Source organism: Ovis aries, chromosome 19 (genome assembly GCF_016772045.2).
Source record: "Ovis aries strain OAR_USU_Benz2616 breed Rambouillet chromosome 19, ARS-UI_Ramb_v3.0, whole genome shotgun sequence".
Lineage (NCBI taxonomy): Eukaryota > Metazoa > Chordata > Mammalia > Artiodactyla > Bovidae > Ovis > Ovis aries.
In genome coordinates this window covers 47,597,398-47,613,031 of record NC_056072.1, presented here as the reverse complement: position 1 = coordinate 47,613,031, position 15,634 = coordinate 47,597,398, and the positions used below count along the sequence as shown (strand labels likewise).

Here is a 15,634-nt window from a genome sequence, read left to right as displayed (position 1 = left end):
GCCCGAGCCCCCTTTCTAGCCTCTTCGCCTCCTTTCCCGCCCCCTGGTATATTAGAAAGAAGGTCTCTGGTGGCATCTGGAAAATTACAGGGTTGCCAGGTTTCACCCTTCTCGTCGGTGGGTGAAGCACTTTGCTACCCTTGAGAGGGAGGCTGGGTCTCGGAATCGCTGGCCAGAGGGTCGGATGGAAAGTGTATTCCCGCTCCCAGCGCCGCTGTGCACACGTCGGTAACCTAGCAATGCCCGGGGAGTCACAGCCGCTGTGGGGTTCCCCTCCCTAGCCCGGCCCGGGCACCACGTGCAGTTACCACACTGCCGGCCGGCCGGCCGGGCTGGGTCGAAGGAAGGGGGTGCAGCTCCTGGCCAGCCCTCTTCACTTCTCCTTAGAGGTCGCTGGAGTCCCCACAGCTCTCTGTGGGCTCACAGCTTTCCCAATGAGCGCTCCCCAAGGTAAGACTTGGGACGACTCCTCCCCTGGTTCAGACCTCTGCTGCCCACTCCTGTGGATCCCTCTCAGGCTGCTAACCAGGCAGACCTGTGCTTGGCTCTGACTCTCCCTTGTGCTATTGACTTAGTAAGAATTGGTTTCACAAATGCCCATTCCTCTCGCTTTGACTTCTGTCTCAGTAAGGAGGTTGTGACCCAAGGCAGGCAGGTACCTGGGAGACCTGCCTGGGTCCTGGCCTGACCCCAGGCTGGAGAGGGCTTTGCACATGAAGCCTCCTTGGGGTTCTATCGTGTGTGTACTTGGGTCCCAGTCTATGCTGAAATGGTTCCTGTTTAGGCCTTGAGGGCCCCTGACATAACTCAGCCTGTCTCTCCTAGGTGTAAGGATGCAGGCTGCCTGCCCTGTCTGTTTCTCTGGTTGCTGGTTTGGCTGCTGCGGCTGCAATTTAAAATGCAAAAAAGCCCTAAAGATGTTTTCTGTTTTCGGAAGCCTGTGGAGGAAATGAGTCCCAAGCATCATGAATTTTCATTTGCAGGAAGTGTCAGTGCATAATCTAGGTATTTGTTATGGGGCTCTTGGTATTGCCCTGGTGCCAGTGGTGCCAGTTTTTATTTTATTTTTCCCATGCTGAAAAAAATGCATTTGTGGCTGTAGAAAGATGTTGGAGTAACACCCTGAAAATGATTAAGACTATTGAATTATTGCCACTGCCTTTTTTTTTTTTTTTTTGGTGATGGTAGTTATTTTGGAGGAAAGCTGCGGTATGTATCTGTTAACTCACTAGAGATACATGGGTTTTGAAAGTCAGAAAAGATGTGGAATATAAGTGGAAATGACCTCAGTTTGTCTGAAGGAATGCACTGAAAGACTTCTTGTGAAGACATGGATGTAGAGAGGTACTAACCCTTTGGGCGAAATGCAACGGTCGTGTGTTATTGACACTTTGGGCAGAGCTCAGGGACTGTTCTTGCTGCTCTGGCTGACCTAACCCTGCTTCTGAAAAATAGAATATGAGGTTTCCATTGCAAACTTGGGGATGATTTCCCTGCTCTTCTTGATGGGAAACCACTTCAGCTTTCTTCTGACACTGGATTCTCATTGTGTCATTGTTGTTGTTTTTTTTTAATTTTTCTTTTTTTCTCCTTCTTCCCAGAGGTGAACTATGCAAGAGGCACCAGGCTCCCTCTTTCTGGTGAAGGACCAACTTCTCAGCCAAACAGCTCCAAGCAAACCGTCCTGTCTTGGCAAGCTGCAATCGACGCTGCTAGACAGGCCAAGGCTGCCCAAACTATGAGCACCTCCGCACCCCCACCTGTCGGATCTCTCTCCCAAAGAAAACGTCAGCAATACGCCAAGAGCAAAAAACAGGGTAACTCGTCCAACAGCCGACCTGCCCGTGCCCTTTTCTGTTTGTCTCTCAATAACCCCATCCGAAGAGCCTGCATTAGTATAGTGGAATGGAAGTATCCTTTTCTAGGGGAAGTGTTTCTCATTTTCTCTTTTACCATCTGCTCTTTAAAAGGATTTGTTGTCTGAAATGGCACTTAACAAAGTGATAGCACTTTGGAATGTGAGCAACAGAAGCTGTGTGTACAGGGTTTCATGGTATATAATTTCCTATCTCCTCTGGGTACAGAAGGGTATCTCTCTGGGTAAATTTAGGCTACTCTGTGTGTGTCTCTGTGTGTGTGTGTGTGTGTGTGTGTGTGTGTGTGTGTGTGTGTGTGTGTAGTGGGGGGGGGGCAGGGAATGACAGCCTGAAACTTAAATTAACCTTTGGTCATCTGACACTAGATGGCTAGTTTAAATGCACCTTTGTTTTTTGGCAGCGGTATGAATTGAACCTATAAGGTATGCTCCTTAAAACCAAAAAATAAAACTCTACTAGGAATAAATACATTTTTGACCTTTAGTGGAATCTTCTCATTCTGATGTTTGAAATTTGCTTTGGATACTCCAATTAATGCTAAGGTTGCTTGTAGGTCTGCCATTTGGTGAGTCTGATTGTTCAGGTAGCTACAAATATGAACATTTGCTTCACAGGGAGGGAACGATTTGGTCATCAATGCTATGATTTCCTGGAATTTCCTTTTGACAAGTTCCAAAACAGCATTTGAAATGTGAGCATGAGGGAGCCTGTGGAGGGAGAGGTTTGTGTGTGCCTCTTCCAAAGCCTGCGTGAGTTAGCGCCCAGCCCTCTCCGCGGAGGAATTTGCAGTTGTTGCCTTTATAAAAAAAAATATTCTGTATCCTTGGACTGGAGTTACATTTCTGGGTTTCTCCTTTGTATTTTTAAACCTGAGCTCCAAATGCCCCAGGCAGGTTATTAGGGCTCAGATCTTAGAAAACTGGGGTGCATTGCCTGCTCACCCCATCCCTTAACCTGGAGGCCAGGCTCCAGTTCCTGCCACCCATGAGAAAAGGTTGACTGAGGTCTTCTTTCTGAGCAAATAGCTTTCTAATTAGTCAGATGATTCACTGGTTTGGGTAAAGCACAGCATTTCCTTTTCCCAGAATTATATTCAGGGTCGACCAGGGCTCTTGAGCAGTTCCTAGGCTTGGGAAGGAGCATGGATGTAGGGCTTTCCCACTGAGCCCAGGTCGGGAGGCCATGCTCTAAAGAGAGGATACAGGTTACTGGCGAGTGGAGCTGGAACCCCCTTATCATTTGAGTGCCTAGCGAGGCAGCCCTCTGTCTCAGCTGGCTGTTTTCTGTGCTCACGGAGAGTTAAAATGAGGTAACTGTCTGGAAAGGTTGTAGAGAGAGTAGCCCAGGGTAGGATTTGAGGGGTTTTCATGTGCGTTTCCTTTCCAGAACAGATGTCTCTTCTCCAGCGGGTGTCGCGGTGTCTCTCACATGGCTGGGGTAGTGTGGATGTGTTTTTCTCTATAGGTTCTTTTTGAGTCTGAGGACTGAACACTTGTGTCGGCCCAGGAGGGAGGGGGATCCACAGGGAGGGGGTGTCCCTCGGAGGAGGGGTGGTCTCTCAGGGGCATGGCAGGAGCACTTAGTCAGATCATACTTAGTCACAAAGGTCTCCTCCCCCTCAGGTTGGCTTGACGTGACTCTGAGTAAGCAGAGACCTCTCAGTGGGGTCATTAATTTCATGCGGAGTGAGGTGGGAGGCCTGGTGCTGTTTCTCTTTGTGCTCCGTAATTTGTATATAGTAATTTATGTGAACGGAGTGAACTCCTGGATGGTGCTGCTGACTCCCTTTCCCACACCGCCAGACACGTATGTGCAGGAATTAAGGGCTGTGGCTGCCAGTGCAGGGAGAAGCCGCCTTGCAGATGGGAAGCGTTTACAGAATAGATTCTGAAATGATATGAGATGTGTTGTTTTCAGTTGACAGTTTCCTTTAAGTTCTGGGAGGAGGGCATAGACAGCCTTCTAAAATCAGCTGTGCCAGGCTCTGTCAGCACTGGGTGAATGAGTTTTTTGAACCTGCTGTTTGTTTATAGATGCAGGCAAGGCAGTATGTCCTGCACTTGGGGGAACAAGGAAGGGAGATTTAGGATCAGCCCCATCTATTTCTCTGATGCTCTGTTCTGCTTGGCTTGTCAGAATCTTGTGGCAGAAGGAGAGGATTTAGCATTACCTGCAATCTGAAACTTTTTTCACCGTGATGAAAAAAGTAGTCTTTTGTTTGGTTTTCCTAAATAGCATCAGTACTTCTCTGATTTGCTGGTTTATCATTTAGGTATCGGGAAATTTAAAAGGCAGATGGTGATGTGGGAGATGGGAGAGGCAGTGAGTGTGTTTCCATATAGGATGGGTTTGGGGCAATTGACTTTTTCAGTTTTAGAAGGAATTGCCAAAAAGAAAGATGAAAAGGAGTTTCTGAAGTCTTTTTAAAGTAGATTGCCTTAAAGTTGGATCCCTACATAAGAGATTTTGTAATACTAGGTGAGTTAAAAGAATAACTATGAGGGAAGGAAAAGTGTCTTGAAAATTAAGCCCATCAAATTAGTAAGGGAATAACATCATTCACATCCATGTTTCAGTGAGTGTTAAAGTTCTTCAAAAGGCTGAGGTTTTGTGAAATGCAATGGAACAGAGACATGAGGGCTCTTTATTTCCTTCAGCATCTTTGGATTTTCCAGAAGGAAGTCAGGGTGAATGCAGAAGATCTGTGCACATCCTCCAAGCTTTAGGACTTGGAGGTGTTTAGTGAAACTGTGGCTTTGCCTTTAGTGGATGACTGTTTGGGAGAAACAGTGTTGTACAACCAAGCCTGGAGTTAGAGATTAGATTGGTGCTTGTGAAACCTTGCATTTGGAAAGGCTGAAAACCAAGAGAGGAAAAACAGTCATTTTTGGCAGATGTCAAATTTTGTATTGCCAGTTTTGACAGTGTCTCTTAATAACACCAGAATGTTTAAGCAAGTATCTGTTGAGGCTGCTCACAGAGTGATTCTTCCAGACAGACCCCTGAGATTTAGAAATGTTAAATCGAACTCTGAAAGTGTCTGGTGCTGATTTCTTATGGCCTTGTATTTGATTTGTTTATGAATTGAACACAATAACAACACATTATAAATGGAGCTGCAGTCCAGCTCTAATCTGAAACAGTGGTAACTGCTGATTAGTAAGGAGAGCAGAGGAGGGAGATGAAGCCTGACTCGCTTGTTAAGGGTTGGAATAGCTATGAGACAGTCGCAGGTGGTTTGGAAAAGGTCCTCGGTGACTTGTCCTGTTCTAGTCCAGACAGGAGATCCAGGTGGACCTGGCCAAGAAGAGCCACCAAGAAAATGGCTCTAGCACATGGTGGCTAGGGATTTGTGAAAGAGATTTATCTCATGATGATTTTTCTTTTCTACAACAGCCAGGAATTTAGCTTTCTAAGGCCCTTGTTGCTGTGAAAACGACACGAAGCAGAAACCTGGTTCACACAGTGCCCTAATTGGATGGACTTTTAGGTTTTGATATAGAATGTCCAACAGAAGGATGAGTGTAATGTAATCCTTGCTGCAGAAGAAAAGGACTCGTGGAGAAGTCATTTGATAGGAAGATCTGCTGTGAGTTGACCACTGATGATTACTGCTGCTGGAAACCTCATCGTTACAGCAGTCATTTGAATAAGGATTTGTGTGTAAGACTGTCATTTAAAAAGCAGTTCAAGATGGTGTGATTGAGAGTGTGATGAGAGAGATGGTGTATGTTGGCATGACATGTATATACCTTAACAAAAACTTTCAGACCATTTGACATATTTATATTATTGGCTATTTTTGCCAATTGTGTGGCCTTAGCTATTTACATCCCATTCCCTGAAGATGATTCTAATTCAACAAATCATAACTTGGTAAGTGTCCTTAGAATTGCTGCTTGTCTTGATGTGTGCTTGTCATTGACCTCAGTACTGAAGTTGGCAGCTGGCTTTCTGGGTGGTTGAAATTTACAATGATGTATGTGATGTTTCACAGAGTTTTGCAGCCGTGTTTTTTTTTTTTTTCCTTTTGAGCTGTATTCTCAAATTTATACTGAATGAATGAAGTGTTTAAAGTCATGAATTTTGTATAAATAGATGTGAAACTTTTCATGGAAGAGGTTTGTAGCAGATTTAAAAATAACTTTTCTCTACATGTAGACTTTTTTTGGTTTTACCATTCTCTTCCTAGTAACGTTAGCTTTTTTTCCTTAATCTAGTGTTATTTGGGAGTTTGGGGTACTTTGGTCAATTTTTCTGGTAAGCAGAGAGTTATCACGTAAATTTTGTATATCAGCTATTGTTGCAGAGGTAGAACACGACAAAACTAATCATCACGGAACATAATTCTGAGAATAATATAATAGAGTGTCTAAGTTCCTCCTGTTAGTCCGATGACATGCTCCAGGATAAAATGATTCTATAGTGAAATAAATTGGGATACTTCCATATACTTTATTGCTCTCTTAAAGATTTATCGTGCACATTAACTCAGTAAAAGCTCCAGGAAAGTCTGTAGTTAAAAAACCAGTTTCATTTTGTTTAACTCAGCTTAGTCCCTAAAAGTAATTGGTCATGGATTCTTTAAACATTTTTTTGGCAGCGTGCATCACAGTGTTTCATGGAACTTCCTTTGGGAAAGGTTGATATAGTTAAAAAAAAAAAGCACTGAGGAGCGCTGAAATGGGACTAGGAATTGTCCCACTGGGCTGTCAACTGGCTGTATTTCGGGGCGTTTCCCAGATCCTTTCTGCATTGCTGTTGACCCACCTGTCAACTCAGGGGACTGGACGAGAAGATCGCCAAGGTTGTTTCTACCTCTGACATCCTGTAATCTTGCCTTGATGATTCAGAATTCAGGATTTTTCTGGTGCTGTGGCATCCTCTTTGCTAGGATCAGTCCTTCATGACCGGAGCCCATGCAGAAATAAGGTGAATGAGGGCCTGGTCCCGGATAACAGCAATTCTCTCTCCTGCTTTGCTTTTCCCTCTTTCAGCTGGTTCCATTTGTTTTTGGTTTCTTATGTTGAAGCTGTATTTTAATAGGTCTGAATGTTCTTAGCTGCGTGTGGTAAAGGTAGAACTGGGTGGGGGGAGAGCTCTCCCAGGGTCTGAAGACGGTGATGGTATGCTCTTACAACTTTAGACTTCATGGTTTACGTACGGGATTTCATGTTGCATCTCTAATGTGCAGCGTATTTTATATGTAGTGTGATGCCCCTTCATCTTTGGGCTTTTGTAGTCTGATGTGTAGAGAATTTTAAAAAATTATGGATATTGCTACTGCAAGTACAACTGGAAATGGGAGTTGGGTATACAGATAAAGACTGACTGTTAGTATATATTTATACTGTGTTAGAGATGATTTGTGTGACTCTGGGTATTTTAAATAGCTTCTGATTTGGTTGTAGACATGTGCCTTTAGACAGTCATTTCAAAGGAGAAGCAGAAGTAGTGAAAAGCCCCCATCAGTGGGGCTAGATCATCAGTCTAGGCCACAGATGGTGTCAGCCTTGTTACCAAATTTAACAACGTGGATGGTGACCCAGTTTGTTGCTTTTTGTAGCTCAAGAGAACATGATTAAACAAACTTAGAAAATAAATACCTTTCAGAAAGGCAGATTAATTCAGATCAATGGAATAATTAATGTAGCTGCATGTATAAGTCAATTGATATTCCGATATTTTTTTCCCCCAGGGAAATTCAGGGCACTAATATAAGAAGTGTCAGACCATTTGGATTTCTGAGCTAATAACTGAGAGAATAAATATAGGAAATAAATAAACTATAGGAAGTGAATAAATCTCTCTTCCTAACCCCTGCAGTCCCTCCCCAGTGGATCTTTTCTTGACAGTTCTTAAACAGTGGGCTTTGAGGGTGGGAGAGGGCAGGGTATTAGTTTGGCAAGCCTTTTTAAAAAACCAACATATATTTCTTCGACCTCTTAATATTCTAAAGCTTAGAGCATTCTAGTTTGTGTCTTCGTTTACTTGGCTGGTCACATGGCCGGATGAGTTTAATCTCTGCCTAACTCTTTAAATATCTCTTTTCCCACTGTGGGAAGGGAAAACTCTGTGGATTTCCCCCTGACTCTCAGCAAGGTCCCATGCCATGTCAGTCTTCCTGCCAGGGAGCAAGTTTTTTTTTTTTTTTTTTTTTAATACATTTGACCCCATTTGTACCAAAGTGATTGCTCTATTTTTGGGATTGGTTTAGAGGCAGCTGAACGAAGCTTATTTTTCATCTGTAGTAAATACCTTTCAATGAATGTGAATGGCAAAACAAAGGGCAGAGACCCATACGGATTGCAAAGCTGTACGTGTCAGGGAGCTGGTGGTTTCCTTTGCCTGCAAGCTCTGTTGGGCATGTGGCTGTTGAGCACTTAGAGTACAATTCAGGGCCAGTTTTGAGGAAGATGTTTCTGCCTGTTGCAGGTAGTTTGTCATGAAGCTATTATTTTCGTTGCCTAAGAAATGCGGCCATCACCCTTGGTCCAGTGTGCGTTTGGCCTGGGTTGCACGTCACTGAGCCAGCTTTGGGCACTTGAGATTACCTTGGGGGCAGCAAGTTTTCCCAGGGGTAGTTTTTATAAAAATATATATATATGTAAACAGTCTCAAGTTTCTGTGCAGCTTTCCTTTGTGGACTTGCAGGGACCCATAGAGGCTGCAGCCATGGAAACGGTGCAACTCAGTTCCCACAGCCATCTCCCTCCTAGATCAGTCAGTCGCAGGGGTTCTTCAGTTCCACTTATTGAAAGCGTATATCATTCATTTAATTTTCTTCTTAGCGTGGGGCGGTGGAGGGGGGGGAGGGCGGAGAGCACTTCTTTATGGAGTGTCAGAGTGGGGACGATCACAATTCCTGTACTTCACTGTGGTGGAAAATGCTTTATTTGGCTTTCCGAACTTCAGTTTCTCATAAGCAACTGACTGAAGCCTCAGCCTGGGCATCCTGTACCTGGAACTCCCATCCCACCCCCAGGCTCTGCAGCGCTAAACAGTCTCAAATTAGACCCTTCCACAGAGGGGCACCGAGCTTCCTCAGTGTCTGCAGCCATGGAGTCGGGGTGGGGGGTGGGTGGTGCCCATGGCCCCCACCACTCTGGCCTTTCACCAGGTGCACAAAAAAATGCTTGTGAAACTCAAAGAGATGGTTTTAAGTCTTTGACTCCCTTTGAGCCCCTTTTCATCTTGTCTTTGTGTGTGTTTTTTTAAAAAATATGTATTTAATTAATTTATTCATTTGACTGCATCGGGTCTTGCTTGTGGCATGTGGAATCTAGTTCCTTGACCAAGGATCCAACCTGGGCCCCCTGCATAGAGTCTTAGCCACTGGACCAGCTCAGAAGTCCCACCTTTATGTTTTTAGGTTGCAGACACTGGGCATCTGTAAAGTCCCCCGCGTCTTCCCCTTCCTCTCCACTTGCTTTGTGGTCGGGTGGCGCGAACCTGAGGTTTCAGGGGCAACCTGCTCTCCGAAGGAAGTCCAAGTCCTCCTTGGTCTGCCTGACCCTTTCTGGTTGACTCTCTGTGCCTTTCCTTCATGCCCCCCACCCCACCCCATTCTATTCATCCACCAGCCTTTCCTAAACACCCCTCTCTGCTCTGGTCCACCTCCTGGCCTTTTCTCCATCTGAAATACCTCTCCCTCCGCCCCAACCCTTCATCGTCATCACTATCCTTAGGAAGAATCTCGAAAGGACCTGTGAAGTCTTATCTGAACCTGATTAGAAGTAACACTTTTATCTGAACTGCTCTCCTGGCACTTTGCATATGAAACACTCCATATTTTAGTTATTTATGTGCACATCTTATCTTTATCTTATCAAGCCTCTTCAGAATACAATTCTTAGTGAATCCTTTTGGAACCCCAACAGCACGGAGCCCAACCGTGTGTACATGATGTTCATAAACGCGGGTTGTTGAGGACCACTGAATGACCACTCTCAGGAGAAGCTCCTCACCCTTCAGTCTTTCCTCTGAACTCAGGATTTGCTCAGGTGGCAGGCCTCTCCGTGGACGCCTCTGAAATCCTTGGTTGGGGGTGGGTGGCAAGTTCCAAGTGTTTACTCCTGAAGAGCTGAGGGTCTTCTGACCCTGCTTCTTATGTCCCTGTGGCTGAAGGTGCCGTTGGAGCTGGGTTTCCCTACTGAGCATTTCTGTAGGTTTTGTGCTCCGGCTCCAGGGCTAGTAGTAGCAGGGTGCTGGGAGCCTCCCTGTGAAGCAGTGCCGCCTGGGGATTCTTGCAGTGAGACCTGATGCTTTACGAGGGCCAGGAATGGTGGGGGACAACCTACTTTGATTGCAGTCTGTCCTCCATGGCTGAGATCCCCACACCGTGTTTCCTGGGTTTAAAAAGCAAGTTCATTGGCTCTGCATGCTCCAGGGTTTAGCATCTCACATAGTGAATGGTGTGAATTGAATCGAAATACCTGAGACACAGTGTCATCACTTGGCTCCCTGGGCTTTGCCTAGAAGGTTGGCTTTTAGTTCCATACCTCATCTCTGTGTCTTTCTGTTTGAACTGTGTGTATTTCTTCGTGCCTTTAGATTCTGTTTTTTTTTTTTTTTTTTTAAGGATTGCTCCTGTGTTGCCCTCACTTCAGCCTTCTCTGGTCCTTGTCCCCACCTTCTACCCCACCAGTCTGTGTAAATAGTACTTGCTTTCCTCTTTGCAGACATTCACCCCTTTTCACTTTATTCTGTAACTACTGTGGGATGTCGCTTGGTGTGTGGAGTGCAGTTCTGTATATGGTCTCTGGGCTCTGACAGCCTGGCTCTTTGGATGGTGAGCTAACTGACTTTGAATGAATGTAGCACATGCTGAGGCTGGAGTCTGGTTGATCTCTGTGGTGTTGTGAGCTTCACTCTGCGTAGGGGCACAGTAGGCACATGAGGAAATGCATGTGAAATGAGTAGGTCCATAAATGAAAGACTGTTCAGGGCTCCATGACATGTCCTTTATAGATTAGTAGTTAATTTTCAACAATTGGCTAATGATTAATGTTTGCCTGAGAGGCTGACTTTCATTGTCCAGTATTAATGACAATCTCAGGAAATACCTGTCCGAGTTTGCCTTAAATTTCAGGGTTGTACATTTCTTGGCAAATTTAGCTCTTTATATTTGAAGCAGGAGAGAAGTAAGACACGTGCTTAATACTTTTTGAATCCCTGCATCATAAGCCGGCTTCTGTGCTCAGCATTGTGTGTGAACCATGTGTGAGTGGTTGTACTTGTGTGTGTATGTGTGTTTGTGAGACATTTTGTTTGAAGGTTGGTGGAGGGAGGGCAGCAAAATGACCAGATTGAATAGACTTGTGTAGTAACATTTAATCCAGATTTGGTTTCCTGATCTTGATGGTGAATCCATTTATGTCTTGCACAAGTTATAGCATCTCTTTTGTCATCTTAACCTCACGTTGACAAGAAACAAGTTACCCAGATTGACCTTTTATTGAAGAGATTTTGAGTATCAGCAGTTTTTCAGAAATCAGATCCAAGTCTTAAAGGATTCAGATTTACTTCTATTAAAGTTCCTTAAGAAGAATTCCCAAAGGATCCTTTAAGGATTGTTAAAAAATGAATCTCATTGTTTCATAGACACACCTCAAACACTGGAACTTCTCTGCTTAGACCCTTCAAAAATGAGCCTATCTTAGAGACTTCCTTGGTGGTCCAGTGGTTAAGACTTTGCCTTAAAGCAGAGGCCGCAGGTTTGATCCCTGGTCAGGAAACTTAAGATCCCCCATGCCTTGTGGCCAAAAAAGATCAAAACATAAAATGGGAGGAATATTGTAACGAATTCACTAAAGACTTTGAAAATGGTCCATACCAAAAGACTCTTAAAAAAACAAAATGTATTTTAAAAAAATGAGCCTGTTTTGGAATGAGGATATATTGGTGTATTGGCCAGAACTTGTTGGATTACCAGTTGCAGAACCATAAATTGGCTTAGTTGGGGAAAAAGAAGTACGTATGTGTTTGTAATTTATTAACTGAGCTAACTGAAAAGTCCAAAGGGTGTAAACTGTTATCAGACACAGCTGGAAAGGGGGCTTAAAAGAGGGTCTCAGGATCCCACCCTGCACCACAGCACCCCTGTCCCCCAGGCACAGTCTGACTCGCCTCCAGCAGCTCCCCCTTACACACCACCTGAAACGTGCATCTTATAAGCCCACTTCAGGGAGGGTCTTTGGGGTCCCTCCCTGGGAGATGCATTCCTTCTTTAACCTCAGTTCAAGTTCAGTATTTTAAAAATGACGTGTGAGAAACAGAAGACCCATGTAGCAGATTCATGGGTAGCTTCTTTTTCTAACCTGTCTGTAAAACATGAGAGGGACTTGCTATGGAAGTACTTGCCCAGCAGTAGAGGTGGGTGTCCTTGCCCCGTGGGGTGGCAGTGGGGCTTGGCAGGTCATTCTGGGATAGACTTGAGGCTCCTGTCATGCTCCCAGTCCTGGGGCCCCTGCCATCAGCCCTGTAGCATATGTCCCCAAGACCTGTTCTGCCCATGTGTTCGAAATAGGAAAGTGCCAGAAGGTGTCTTCCCTTTTTAATTCAGGTGAGATTGGGATTCTCGCAGCTAGGGTTCTTTGTGGACAGTGATGTGCTTGACTGGGCAGGCAGACTGGCCCTGGGAGGTGGGGAGGAGGACACAGTGAGAAAAGCTAAAGATGGGGTTGGAAGAGGAAGTGTCTGAGTGAGGACCCGTCCTCTCTGTGTGTGCATGAGGGCTGGGGCAGAGTGTGGTGGGTAGATAGACAGATGGCTGTTTTTCTGACATGCACCTTGTAGCATGAAGAGTTCTCTTGGAGATTTTTAACTAAGCAGGGCCCCAGACACTGTCCAGGCTGGGGAAAATGACTTTCTTCTCCAGAACCACAAAGCAGTTACTTCTGTTAATTTCTTTTCCTCCTCCCTACTGGTTGATGGGTACATTTAGAAATCACCTGTTGAAATTTTTGAATGACTGAATGTGAGGGTCAGGCTGAAGGGAATTGGGGGACCGACATGAGGGAGGGAAGGCCAGCTGCAACCTTCTCAGGAGAGATGCGGCTAACAGGTGGACCCCACCTGGGAAGGAAGGAGAGGGTATCTTTGGTCAGCTTGGCCTGGGGATGCAGAGCAGGCTGGCTGTGAGGTTCATGATTTCCCGGCCGTGGTCATCTTCTGAGGGGCCCACCCTGCCTCCCTTCCTTGCATCTGTGGGGAGGTCTAGCACGGTGTACTCACAGACACTTTTGTAGTGTGTAAGGACTCTTGTTTATAAGACAGGAAGTCGAGGCACCATTATTCAGCAAATATTTATTGAGACCTGCTCTGCAACGCATATCAGACTCAGGGGTCCAGACTTGTAGCTGGTGCTGTGGTGGGCTTCCTGTTCCAGGTCACCCTTTCATGAGGAAAACGTGGGGTCAGAGAAAGGCTTTCTTTGTTTTTCATATTTTGTGTTCTTATAGTAAATCATCATTCAAATTTATAGAAATAATTTATATAAGTAATACACACATATGTTCTTCTAAACTATTAAAACAATGCAGATAAAATGACTGTATTGTTTTGCCTATCCAGCTCCTTCTAATTACAAGAATCAGTTTCATAATGGTTTTTTTTTTTTTTTAAACTATGTCTGTATGTGTATAACATCTGTGTGTTTTGAAATAGGCATCTATGCAGTTTGGGTATTTAAAAACTTTACACAAGTGGAAGGAGACTGTGTGCATTGTAAAGCTTATATTTTTGCTCCCTTAATGTGTCTTACAGATCTTTCCATATCTGTGTGTAGAAATCTGACAACTCCTTAGCTGCCATAAAATATTCCATGTATGTGCCATAGTTTATTTAGTTGTTCTCTTTCTGGTGAGCAGTTAGGTTCCTAAAGTTTTGCTGTTTGAAACAATGCTGCCTTGAACATCCTTGTATGTGCTCTTTATGTGTACAAGTAAACATTTCTCTGGGATAAGTACTTAGAAGTAAACTCTCTGGGTGGGAGGACAGTGTGTTTCAATTCCATACTTCCTGCTGCATTGGCTTCCACTAAGCCCCTATCGATTTACACTCCCACCCCCGCAGCTCCTTGAAATCAGTCGTCCTTTGATGAGTGCCCTCGTTTGTTCCTTATCTCAGGCCATGGGAAAGGAAATCTTAGTGGCTTGGAGAGAGTACAGCCTCTTTCTTGGATGTCTGGTAGACACCCAGAGCATCTGGTTAGAGCAGAGTCCTGGAACCCTGAGCACCAGACTTGTCATCTCTTTTGAACCACTGACTGAGATGAAAGGCATCAAGGCTGCTTATTCTTTCCCTTGCTTTGGGTGCCATGCACTTGGGGACCGGGATTCTTTCAAGGGAAACATTCATTTCAGGTAGCTGACAGATAAGTAAGACCCTAATGCAAAACGGAGTCTTTTTTCTTTAGTTTTGCAGTGTTTGCTTACTACAGTTGAGTTCTAAGGCAAATACTTCCTTCATATTCCTTTTAGTTGTGGAAGAAAAATATCTCACCTGGTATGTTTCTGCTATTTTGTGTTCCTTGATTATTAATTATGCTATTTTCGCACACAGTAGAACCTTGCTATTATTATGGTATTTATTACAGGATTTGTCCCCCTTTCTACTTCCAAAAGCTCTGATGTGGCTTAGAAAATGGAAGCTGATGAAAGATGGGGCAGCCAGGAATACAAACCAAAAGCAGATCTGCCCAGGTTGCACAAGGCTAACCGTTTGCAAACACCTGAGTACCGAACTGGCCATTAGGCTTTGCAGCAGTGGTGGCAAAAGGAAACACTTCTGACTTACAGGGTTTTTTATCCTCTCAACAATGGAAAGCAGCCTCATTCATTGTGAGAAGCACTTTCTAGGAAGGAGATCCAAGCAGGAATCTACGGCATGGGTCCTTGTACAAGGTACTGTTAGGGTGCGGAGAGCTGCGTCTTTGCTGTGCTTTTGTTAACGAGAAATAAATGCCCTGCAAGCAGATGGTCTCTGGATTCAGAGCTCCTAAAGGGTTAGGGCACAGCATTAAACTGGCCTACCAGAGGCACTTCTGTATTCTATAACAGTTTTGCTTTTTGGTGATGTAAATTACTACAGAACTAAAAACTGGGACGATTAAAGAAAGAGTAGTTTAAAATAACTATCATTTAATCATATATAAAGTCCTTTTTGGAGCATTTGTTATGTGTAAAATACAGTCCATTAAACATACTCACTGCCTTTACTTAATTTAAGCCTGAGTACAAAAGGATAATATGAATTAATGCAAAGAACCACTCCCAAACCCTCCTTTTGGAAGAGCTGTGGTTTTATTATTTTACTCTAATGTGTACTAAAGAAGTGACCAATATTTAAAAAGGAAGACATCCTTGAATGTTCTTCAGTAAATAGATAACAGTGGGGTATAATGAAACATTGTTTAAATGATTCCTTTTAAATTGTACAAAAGCAGCTTGAATGAGTAAATGGTTAAAATGATGCCCTTTTATACCAGTAATTAGTCCCTTAGTCCTTTTTCTTTTTTAAGATAATGCAAAAGTGTGCTTCTTTTTGGGAATTCACAAATTCTGAATTATTGAAATATAAATTAATAGTGAATCTATCTAAAGCTCTCTTCAGAATTTTTATCTGGTGGGACTGAAATTAAACATCAAAGGTTCTAAATTAGAATATGGGGAAGTGGTGATACACAGCAAGAATATGGTAAAAGAGAGGTGTTTAAGGAATCTTGTTTTTTAGAAAGCCCTGTGGAGTTGGGACTA

General features: G+C 44.0%; 1 protein-coding gene across 13 annotated transcripts in view; it reads left to right on the top strand.

The window, feature by feature from the left end:
* CACNA1D (calcium voltage-gated channel subunit alpha1 D) overlaps positions 1-15,634 on the top strand; it is a 525,137-nt gene that overhangs the window by 150,744 nt on the left and 358,759 nt on the right. For all 13 annotated transcript variants that reach the window (XM_060402380.1, XM_060402383.1, XM_060402382.1 and 10 more), the window contains exons 2-3: positions 1,602-1,911; positions 5,648-5,753. In XM_060402380.1, the coding sequence (XP_060258363.1) occupies positions 1,602-1,911; positions 5,648-5,753 (416 nt within the window). The remainder of the gene's footprint in view (positions 1-1,601; positions 1,912-5,647; positions 5,754-15,634) is intronic.